Below are 12,321 nucleotides of genomic sequence, written 5' to 3'. Positions count from 1 at the left end.
TTTAAAAATTGACCTCGGCTGTGTTTTTGTTTAAAAATGTTTTCCAAATTGTAGCTGTGTTTAATTCATATCCAGAAAAATATATATTCCAATATAATATACTCAGCATAAACATTTTAAATAGATTCTATATTTTTGGTCCATCCATGACATATTACTAAAGTAGCGTATTTACTGTTGTTGATGTGGGTCACTTGCTGTTAGCCAATTCACTTTCTCGTACCAGGAGAGCTGAAAGGAACGAGTATTATTCCCTACTTTTTTCACCAAGTCAATTTGAGGCGTTGGTCTACCCTGCTCTTTAATTTTAATTTTTTCCTCGAAAGGAAGACTGGCAAATGGCTTCACCAAAATTAAATCAGCAATGCTTGGCATCCGTGCGCAGCTTTCTTGCTAGCTGACTAGCCCCCTCAAGTTCAAGTTCAGTCACTCAAATAAACGAAATCTCTGGAACTAAGATAGCAAACTTGACAACACTATATTTACAATGAAAATATATACAAACTAAAAAAGCTGGTAGAAACCGTATGTAATGAATGAAATCGAAATGTAAGCCGATCTCTTACAATACACCACAGCACTTGTGAATCCGCACGGGACTGAACTGATGTTGCCAGATACTGCTGACGTTATCCAGCCCAAAATATGTTCAAAACCCGCCAAAATGCACTTAAAACCACCCAATCTGGCAACACTGTATCGCTGCCTGTCTATAGTTGAAATGAGCTGTCAATCAAAGAAAATATCCGGCCGCTTTCACCAATCACCAGTCTCCTCGCAGAAACTGCCATGTCCCTCCCATGTGAGGCTCGGAGTCCGTGGGCGGGCGTTTTCGCAGTATTTGTCCAATAACTGTCTTGCATTTTGAGATTGAAAAGCGCATCGCTCCCAAATGCCGTTGAAGTCCACTGAGGCTGGGAGTCCATGAGACTCCGTGGGCGGGCATTTTCGCAGTATTTGTCCAATAATCGTCTTGCATTTTGAGATTGACAAGCACATAGCTCCCAATCCACTGAGGCTGGGCTGCATCGCGCTGTCACGAGGGGGAAAAACTCACGCACACATTAGGCGAACTGGGGAAAGTTATAACGGAATGATTTCACACTGTAGTGGGTTGAGCACATATATTTCTATGATTCTGGATCTGAAATAGCAATGTTATAAGGTCGGCTATAACATAAGCCTAGCGCAATTCATCCTACACGATGTTCGTCATTTTTAGAGGAGGCTGAGCCTCCCTCGTTGTCTTAGAGCAATCGCCCGTGTAGGAAATACAGAGAGAGAGTCTAACTGCAGTGATCTTCAGGGGAAGATTGTTGTTCCAGCAACGACCTTGAGGCAGTGCTGGCTGGGAGAGCTGAAGATAAGATTGGAATTTGTTTAGGCTTGAAATGGGTAGACGTGGCAGACTACCCCGCTCATCCATTCTGGTCACTAAAATGATCCATATCTCTCTGCAAAGCCATCAACTTCTCCAATATGGAATCCACTGAACGGCTCAAGTTTTGAATAGCCACAGTCACAGCCGGCCCAAGGCATAAGCGAATTAAGCGCCCGCTTAGGGCCCCACACACCACCAGGGGGCCCCCAAGAGCAGTTGGAATGCCCACCTGCGAAAATATTTTTAATTAAAAAAACGTAATATCAATGACATGATATAGCAGAAACAAAAGACACAAAAATAAGACAAAAAATAACATTTTTTGTATCATTTTCATAGTTGGTACATTAGGTTAACTAATCCTTGCTGCTGGTTGCTGCCACTGCGCTCCTGCACAACCAGACGCACGTGACGTGACAGGAGTTATTCACTTCGGAAGATAGGTGGACTAGATGGCTAAGCCATGTCTCAAAAAAGAAATTATCCATCTGGGGCAGAGAAGAGGAAGAGACAAGAGGAAGAAAAAAAGCAGCAAGAAAAAGGTAAATTTGAATGTCCAATGTTACTATTTTTGTGTCATTAAGGTTGTCTATGTTCTGGCTAGGTTGGCTGGATTAGCTAGGAAAAAGGACAAGTGTTGTCTTTCCGAACAGTGAGTTATTTTAGGCGAGTTTTCATATTTTCTCCTATAAATAGTTTTAAGTGCAACATAATAGGTTGTTGTTGTGTTATCGTTGATGTTATTATGCTGCAAATTTCTCTGTTCATTTTGTGAATTTATTTAAGATTTCTTTTAAGATGTAAGTTTTATTCCAGATTTTAAGATTTATTTATTTGTTTGTTATTTAATAACGGTTACAAGTACAAGTACTAAGTACTGTTTGTAAGAACTGTGTATGTTAGGTTTTGTTTTGCACATTAGTGCAAAATAAACTGGTTAACTTGTTTACATATACAGTGTCTTGTCTACTGATTTGTTGTTTTACTTACAAATATGCCACACATCACTCTGAATATTTTATATTGCAATAGCCACAAGGTGCAGTATAATGTAAACCAACTAAAAACGCAGATTATGGTGGGTGGCTAGACTAACTAGACTAACTGTGTAGCCTAAGAAATAATAAGGCAGCTAGCAGTGTAGTTTTGGTGGTGTGGGGGGCCCCCAAATCAAATTCTGCTTAGGGCCCCTTAAAGGCTTGGGCCGGCCCTGGCCACAGTCTGTGGCTATAGCCCACCGCTTCAATCATGTCGGGCAGCTTTATGGGGCTTTGAACAGCTATCACCGTTTTCTGATTTCCTCGATACACCAGGGCAATGCCTAGTCCAATAAGCAAAAGTTCTGTGATCATGGTTCCAAATAGGTAAATATCCTCAATGTCCTCCACAGAAAGAACTGCTAGGCACACGACATGCCACTTCTCCCAAACGTCTATCGTATATCCAGCTGTGAATGTTCCGGCAGGACAGGCTGGTTCCCCCAAACCCAGGCTTCTCGTCGAACATAGATGATTTGTATGTTTGTATGAAAATTAATTCAATGTATAAATCAATAAAAGAAACAAATAAACTCTATGAACTCATTCAGTCACTATGATGGATCCTGAGACCTTCCTAGGAAAACTGGGAATGAGGTGAGGTGTGAATACCCCAGAAGGGGATGCAAGTCCATCAGATACTGTGTACTCTTTTGGAATTAATGTGTTAAACACTGCAGTGTTGGACTTGTTTACAGATTCACTCTTTGGAGGAAGTGAAGCAACACCAACATTTTCCTTTCATTAACATCGGTACACAATCAAAACGCGCGCGCGCACACACACACACACACACACACACACATACACACACAGATGTTTCTCCTTCCAACAGCAGCTGGGATTTTCTTCTACAATTTCTCTTTTCAACATAACAGACCCCAATACACCCAATTATTCATCCTGCTCCACTATTTCCCTTTAATACCTTGGCTCCACCCACAAGGACTCCCATTCTCAGAAGCTTTTTTTTAATTAACCATTTATCACATGATTAAATGATAAAATTTCTAAGAATTTCTACCAAGAAAACATCAATCCAAACTAGCGTTACAATCCAGAAGAACAATCAGCATGTCTTTCACCTTCTGTTCAGATCAAAATTGACATGAAAAAACAGGTTTAAACATGTGCTGGGATTTTACAATGAGACAGATGTAACAGGACAGAACATAACATGGAACATCAGGAAACATCTGGTTCAATAAGAGGGCAGCTCTTACTGCTGTTTGGCTTTTCTCTTTCTTTTCAGGGCCTTCAACAGAAGCTTACAGATCAGACCAAAAAGCAGAAATGAGATCATAAACACACAGAGTATGATTGCGTAGATGTCCACATTATAATATGCATAACAGGGCATCTTATACGACTCGGTACGCAGATGAGCTGCACCTTTATGCCTCATGACAAATTCCAACCAGAAGATGATGCTGTCCATGGGTTTTAGTGGCGTGTCATGATACAGAGAGGAAATCTTCTCCATGTTCTCCATGTAGGGCTGCTTTTCATCCAAAATGTTTTTAAGAGCTTGAGTCAGCGTATCAACATTCAGTTCAGTGACCTCCAGAACCTCACCTATGCCTTTAGCTTTCAGATGTACCATGTTGTCAAACTGGTCTATGATGAGTGGTATTGCCAGCATCGGGACTCCATGATAGATGGCCTCGTAAATACCATTTGTTCCTCCGTGTGTTATGAAAACCTTTGTTTTTGGATGTCCGAGAAGGTCATTTTGTGGAATCCAGTCTAAAATTAGTGTGTTGTTGCCCACTGTGGAAGGTTTTGGTCCTATATGTCGCCACACAACCTTCTGTGGTAGATGAGCAAAAGCAGAAGCGAAGATTCCAGTGAGATCAAAGCCCACATTTTCAAACCGAGTTCCAAAAGACATAAGGATTACACCATGTTCTCCTGAGCTCTGCATGAACCTCTCCAACTCATCAGGCAAAGGACGGGAAGGCTTGCACTGAAATCCCCCGATGTAGACCACGTTTGGCATCGTGGGCCGAGGAAACTCGAATACAAAATCTACTCGCATGAGCCACACGTCTGCGCCTTGGATGAGGTAAAAGATATCAGTTTCTGGATCTATAAACTCATCGATGATACTTTGATAAGTTGGTTTATAGATCATGTGATCCACATACCGATTAACAGCACCATACAACAGGTTCTTCAGTCTGTCTGTGAGGGTCATTTTGTCACTGACTTCAGATCCGAATGTTGGGACGTAGGAAAGAGGAGAGGGTGCGATGGCAAAGTGTGCTTCTGTGGTCATTATCCAGCGAACATTAAACACGAGTGGTAAACCCAAGTATGACCCCAACACAACTCCACTTCCATATAAAGGATCAGTCAAAATCAAATCAAACTTGCTGTTTTGGAGATTTTTTATCAGTGTTTTATCCTCCAGGATGGTTCTTAACATCTCTGCCTGGACTCCGTGAGCTTGCGCTATAAAGTTAAAAAGCTCTTGATATAAAGCAATCAAGGAAAAAACGGGCCACTTACTTACTCGGCTTTCAATGTACTTTTTCATGAGCAACACCATCTGGTCAGGTACATCAAAATGAATGGATTGAGTGACCGGGATGGTCAGAGATTTGTAGTGAGGAGCGTTTTCAGGAATCAAACCTCTGGAGGAGCGGATCACTGTCAGTTCGTGACCTCGTTTATGTAGTTCACGCAGGATGGTGTCCGTGTTGATCCAACGACTTCCTTCTACTGGATACACAAGGATTTTTCCTGCACTGGTGAGAGAAGTTTTCGTCCACAACAGGGCGGTGATGAGCAAAGTGCAGTGGAGGAGCATTGTCTGAAAATAAAATACAAGTAGAATTCTTTTAATTTCACCAGTATGGTTTGAAGTGAAATAGAAAATGAAACTGTCAATTACAGCATAGCTCACTCCGGCTCTGTCTAGTCCAGAAGGAACGATCTAAAGTGGGCCACCTTGCGCAATAAATGTTGCAAGCTATGTACACTATATACAAGCTATATATAGAAGCGATATCCACCCTAGGAATACCGACCTATTTACCAGAAAGAATTCAAAACAGTGAAGAATTGACCAAGAAGAAGCGATTTTTGTTGAACTGCTCATTAAGGATTAATTAGTCCATAACTTCATTAATAATTGTAATAAAGCAAATCTGGTGAGAAGTTATATGCATCCTAGATACCTCTACCTTCATGCCAGAAAGAATCAAAATCTGTGAAGAACTGAGGGAGAAGAAGCAATTTGTGTGGAAACTGCTCATTAGGGCTTAATTATTCCATATCTTCATTATTAATTGCAATTAAGCAAATTTGGGTAGAAGCCATATGCACTCCAGGCAGATCTACCTTCCTACCAAAAATAATAAAAATCAGTGAAGAATTGAGAGAGAGGAAGCGATTTTCATGAAATGTGGACGACGATGGATGGACAACAGAGAACATATGATGGCATAAACTCATTATCTGTCAGTCGGACAAGAATATTATATAATTATATAAAAGAATATACACACACTACCCAGCCACATTTAGTTGCTCCACCTTTAGCTTTGATTATGGCACCCGTTCGCCATGGCATTGTTTCAACAAACTAATTCCACAACAACATTTTTTTCTGTCCAGAGTTTCATTAATTTTTTTTGCAGAGATCTTGTCTTGACTATAGGAGAGTCAAACCACTCCTTCAAGTCTTCTCCAGCTTTCAGTGGGGTTAAGTTCGGGACTCTGTGGTAGTTAATCCATATGTAAAGTGTTTCCTCATGCTCCCTGAACCACGCTTTCACTATCTGAGCCCTAATTTTATTCCTGTACCACCAAGGAAGAAAAAAAATCCATTGATGGGATGATAACCTGGTCATTCAGTATATTCCCTTGTTACCATCACTGAGAAGCTCCATGCTGCTAGATCAGCTGAACCCTCATCACTTTTCATCCTCCTCAACCTTTCAGCAGCATTGGACACAGTCAACCACAAGACTCTCTTGTACAGCCTCATTATTTGTGAAATCACATAGCAATGGTATGGCTTTTACCTGGAGGGTCGGCCATATCAGGTGACTTACAGGGGATCCACATCTACTCCATGCAAACTCCTCACTGGTGTCCCTCAAGGGTCCTCTTCAGTTCTCTGTCTTATCACTTGGTGAGGTCAGATCCTCACATGGGTTTTCATATCACTGCTGTCTTGGTGCCACTCAACTCCTCCTCTCCTTCCCTCAGGTTTCTGGGGAGGTTCTTTATCAGCAGCTCAATCTTAAAGCTAGGCTGGAAATCTATTTGTTTAAACAAGCATTTTGTTAAATAGCCTTTCTTTTAGGTTTTCAAGTATTTTAAGCAGCTCAAGTTCATACTTTCATTGCAAAGGCTTCTCTTAACAATTGAGTATGTTCTTAGCCTTTATTTACTGCAAGTTAGCCTAGTATTTTAGCGTGTCCACCTCTCGATCAAGAGATTGCGATTTCTACTTGCGGTCGGGTCATACTAAAGACCACCAAACACCAATGGTACCTACTGCCATCTGGAAAGGCATGCTGCAATACAGATGTGAGTGGGGAGTCAAACTCTTGCTGTTACCAGAGAACCCGCCCCCCACTGTAACCCTCGCTGTATTGGCAAGAGGCCGAGGGCTATAGACGCGGAGATCGGTACCACCCAATGTGCCTTAAGAGCCTGGTTAGTACTGGGACGGGAGACTACCTAGGAAGACCAGGTCCTGGCATGGGAAGGACTTTGCCTTTATTTGATCTGTCTTCTCTCTATCTCAACCCAAAGCTTCATATTACACTTTGGTTATGTTTCGTGTTGCAGATCATCTTTTGACCTTTTTCCTTACTTCACCTCTCTGCATTTGGATAAAGATTTTATCCCGTGTGCCAAATATAAACCCCTCTACAGGTGAATCCTCACACTTTACCTTATCACAAGTGTCTTTAAAGGTCAATTATGTGCCATAATGAATTTTCTACAAGTAAGTTTCTCTAAATAAAGGTTTAATAAGGGCCTTATCATTTCCATAACACTGTCAGTAAATACTAAATGTATTAATGTGCTTGTTTGTGAACTTTGTTCACCAGTCCCTTATTTTCCCTGCTCTTATATTTGACATTTATCTAGCAATGATGAAAAACAAAATGTGCAGAAATCCCTTTTTTGATTTCGATGCACAAATTGGGGGGAAAAACAGTTTATATGACCAAGTTAAAGAGGAAACTAATAAAATTACAGCAAGCAAAATCATATCACAAAATAGAACATGAGATTTTTACTTCATTTATAAAATTTAGAAATTATTACATTTCTAAAATTGGCCCTTGGTCTATAGTTACAATCATTAATGATAATGGTATATCATGTGCAATATTGTTTTTCCCAACACGTGTAATATTTACTTTCACCACATGAAAAATATTACTTTTCATTATGTTTCACCATCATGTGCAATTTTTTCTTCTGTCCTTTATTTTTCTATTGTGTCCTTTAAATTTTTAAATTAAAGTTCACTTGTTTGTGAACTTTGTTCACCACTCCCTTATTTTCCCTGCTCTTATATTTGACACTTATCTGTGCAGAAATCCCTTTTTTGACTTTGATGCACAAATCTTTGGGGAAAAAAAACACCTCATATGACAAAGTGTTCCGTGCTCTCACGGAAGGTGGTCACATTTCTCTGCCTCTCCCTTCCCTTATCTTTCCTGCTTCTGCTGTCTCATCTGTCTATACTTTTGAGAGACTCTCTCCGCACTGCTCTCCAAAGTAAAAATCATGGAATTGGTAAACTGGTCTCTTCACGCAATTGACACAATCTTCTCGACGAGAAGCCTGGGTTCGAGGGAACCAGCCTGTCCTGCCGGATAGTTCGCAGCTGGCTACACGATGGACGCGTGGGAGAAGTGGCAGGTCGTGTGCCTGGCGGTTCTTTCTGTGGAGGACATTGAAGACATCTACCTATTCGGAACCATGATTACAAGACGTTTGCTGATTGGATTAGGCATTGCCCTGGTTTAGCAAGGAAATCAGAAAACGGTGACAGCTGTCCAAAGCCCCATAAAGTTGCCTGACATGATTGAAGCGGTGGGCAGAGCTGTCGGCACTCAGACTGTGGCTATTCAGAACTTGAACCACAACATGGATAACATCATGGAGAAGCTTTTGGCTTTGCAAAGGAAAATGGATCGATTCGGAGACCAGAATGGACAAACAGAGTAGTCATGTAAAGGAATGCGTCTACTTGCCCCAAGACCAAACAAGCCCGATCTTATCTGCTTTCGGCTCCCTCAGACAGCACTGGTCTTGGCCAAGGCCGTTGCTGGGTCAACAACTCCTCCCCTGGAGATCACTGCTGTTAGACTCCTCTCATATTCCTTCCCCCACTTCCCACGGTTGCCGCTTTTACCCCCAGTGTGACAAGTGGGTAAGCGCCGTCTTTGGCTGCAGGACCAGACTGCTTGTTTGCACTGGGTTACCTATACCTCTGCCCCTCCCCCCTTACCCCCCTCCCATGATCACCCCCTCCCTCATGCTCTTCCCCCTCGAGTCCTGAGTCATGTGTAAAGTGTACTGTGTTATTGTTGTGCTTATGTGCTGAGGTGTTTTTAAAGGTTCCCACACTGTACTCCCCACAGGAGCATAGTGTGGGGGTTGCTTTTTTTCTCCTCCCCTCCCCTCATGTTACTCTGTATTTTTCATCCCTGTCTTCCTGTCCTGTCTACTCCCCCTGTGTCAATTGTATGTATGTGTTATGTACAGACAGGTATACGGCTAATTTTGCTGGTACTTGTGACTAAGTGACAATAAAGGGTTGATTCATCATCATCATCATTAAAGAGGAAACAAATAAAATTACAGCAGGCAAATAAAATCATGTGACAAAATAGAACAAAAGATTTTTACTTCATTTATAAATTTCTAAAATTGACCTTTGGGCTATAGTTACAGCAATTAATGATATAATATCATTATCATGTGCAATATTTACTTTCATCACATGAAATATTACTTTTCATTATGTTCCACCATCATGTGCAATTTTTTTCTTCATATGAATGAGATATTATGTACTTTAAGTTTTTTAGGTTAGTCTCTTACATAACTTATTTCTATTGTCAGAATGCTAACCATTGTGGCACTAGTTTTTGCATTTTCTATTTCCATCTTTGTTTTTAGTTTACAGTATTTCTATTGTTATTCTATTGTTGTTCTATTCAGCACTGCTTTTAGGCATTTATTTCTTGTACAGTTCTTATTTCACATCCAGTTTACTTTTAACTCGTATTGTTGTATTCTAACTTGTACTGTATTGTTACTGAGCAATTTCTGGCCCAAGAATGTCCTTTGGGATTGATAAAGTTTTATCTTCTCTTATCTTATTAATTAGTTAATAGCAGTTTGATGTCCATTTCTGTGCAGTGGACTCTCTCACTCCTCCAGCTCCTGGTGTTAAAGACAGAGTCCTCTATATCCCCCACCCTATATACCAACTATATACCAAGTTTCAAGATATTATTTGTCACATTTTTCAAGTTGTGCTGCAGGAAACCAACCCGACCTCTTTACACTGACCTCAGCAGCCCATGGCATCAACCCACCAGACCTTTGGTCCAGGTGAGCTAAAAATTAAAATTTCTCACATTTCTTAGCATTAAAAGGCACATCTACATTACTTAAATCAACACATATACCAACTTTCAAGACCATACCACTCATAGTTTTCAAGTTCTGCTCTGGAAACAAAACTTACCCCTAAGACTAACCTGAGAGACTAAGTCTGAAATTGTTTCCATGGAAACATGAAAAATGAAAATTTCTCAAATTTCTTAGTATGAAAAGGCACATTTTCATCACTATGTTAACATGTTTACCAAGTTTCAAATCCGTATCATGAATAGTTTTGGATATATGCTCTGGAAACAAACATTGCTCTTAGAAACTAAGTTGAAATCTATTTTTTATGTAAAAATTTGAAAAATACTTTTTTTTTTCAAAAATCCAAAATAGCAAAAGGCACCAAGTCACAAGTTGCGTGATATGTATACAATGTTTCATGAAGATATCTTTTGTAGTTTTAAAGATATGGCCCGGAAACAAAAACATGACTGGACGGACAGCCGGACGGACAGCCAGCCGGACCGACGAACAGAACCCATTTCCATATCCCCCACCCAAACAATAAACCATACAGCTGTGACATTATACTCTGAAGTTCAGAAGAGTTTTACCTCGCTGTGTGTGAGGACGTTTCAATCCTCTGCATTAGTCCGAGTGTGAACTCGTCCTTGTTTGTGCACACTCGTGTGAGATGGAAAAGAATGAGGAGAACTGCTGAAATGGTTCTCCAGGCAAAATGAATCATAGTATGAAACACACCATGAGTAACTGATTGTGTTCTTTAGTTTTAAAAGTTAATGGTTAAACGACATCCCAAATGCTGAATCATTCACATCATCTGTTTATCATCTACATATAAATAAATATTTAAAAAGTCCAGAACTTTTTTGCACCCGTCTCTGTTTGGGCAGAACGTGCAGTTGAAAGGTCGATGTTATCGCCGTTAAAGCAAACAGACAGTGGGAGAAAGTGTGTCACCCGGAGATGCCACAGACCGTTAAACCGTCTGGATTTTATCTGCCCAAATGTCATTTCAGTTCACGCTTTGTGTCTTACAGTGGACACGGGTTAAATTTCTTTCTGCCTGTGATACACCACATGACGTGGTAACCTCAGTCTCCAAGCAGCATGCCAGTATTGAAAGCTATCGTCATATAAGATACTGTTTATTAGCACTTCTGTCTTATTTGTGTCTCATTACATCAGTTGTACACACAGTTCTGTCCATCTTCCATCTGTGGAAATGATGGTGCAGTGTTTGTATCGGCAAAATACCAATTTATGTGATGTTCGATCAACTGGTATTGCTACTAACGGCTAGAATCAGAATCGAGTTTATTGGCGAGTACTTTCTCACTTAGCTTTGGTGTTTGGTACATGACAATTAAGATTTTTAAAAAAATTAAAGAGGCAAAAGTTGAAATATATATATATATATATATATATATATATATATATATATATATATATATATATATATATATATATATATATGAATAAATCAAAAATATACAGTGAAAAAAGAAATGAGACCGGCAATTACGGCATAGCTCACTCCGGACCCATCTAGTCTAGAAGGAACAGTGGCGGCTGGTAGTCTTTCAAACAGGGGAGGCTGGTCGGTTACGATATTTCCAGATTTTAAAAGAAAAAAGAAAAAACACATCAATTTTGCCCATACTCTTGCCTCTGATCTGGCTGATTGTTGGCAGGGTCACAAACTGTGAAATAACAGGTTCTTTTGGCCCATTAGCCTACTGTCCAATATACATGATGGTGGTGTTGGGGGGGGATATTTTAACATTTTATATTTTAAAATTGTGGCATGTTGTTTAAAATTGATCATTATTGAAAGCAGCTCTTTGTCAGGAACCTCAGCAGTAACAGCAGAGTGTTCTGGAATAGGCACAAGCACTGACCTTGGGGAGCCAAACATAGAGCTGGGGGCCACACATTTCATTCAATGACACTTTCCCTATATTTTACTTATTTTGACTGAGAAATGTTTTATTGACAATTTTGATAACCCTTCACTTTTAATCCAGGTCTGTAGTGTGAAATGTTCTCGGCTGTGTTTTTGTTTAAAAATGTTTTCCAAATTGTAGCTGTGTTTAATTCATATCCAGAAAAATATATATTCCAATATAATATACTCAGCATAAACATTTTAAATAGATTCTATATTTTTGGTCCATCCATGACATATTACTAAAGTAGCCTATTTACTGTTGTTGATGTGGGTCACTTGTTGTTAGCCAATTCACTTTCTCGTACCAGGAGAGCTGAAAGGAACGAGTATTA

At 40.1% G+C, this 12,321-nt stretch overlaps 1 protein-coding gene across 1 annotated transcript; it reads right to left on the bottom strand.

The window, feature by feature from the left end:
- Window positions 1-3,637: 3,637 nt before the first annotated feature.
- Window positions 3,638-5,230, bottom strand: LOC132892658 (UDP-glucuronosyltransferase 2A1-like). Its single transcript, XM_060930965.1, has one exon. It carries the CDS (start codon window positions 5,228-5,230, stop codon window positions 3,638-3,640), a length of 1,593 nt encoding a protein of 530 aa, XP_060786948.1.
- Window positions 5,231-12,321: the final 7,091 nt, after the last annotated feature.

The sequence above is a fragment of the Neoarius graeffei genome, chromosome 10, assembly GCF_027579695.1.
Source record: "Neoarius graeffei isolate fNeoGra1 chromosome 10, fNeoGra1.pri, whole genome shotgun sequence".
Lineage (NCBI taxonomy): Eukaryota > Metazoa > Chordata > Actinopteri > Siluriformes > Ariidae > Neoarius > Neoarius graeffei.
This window is presented reverse-complemented; position numbering and strand designations above follow the sequence as displayed.

Bases quoted from the DNA above. Each gene is read 5' to 3' on its own strand.
- LOC132892658 (XM_060930965.1), bottom strand. From the start codon at position 5,230: ATGCTCCTCCACTGCACTTTGCTCATCACCGCCCTGTTGTGGACGAAA.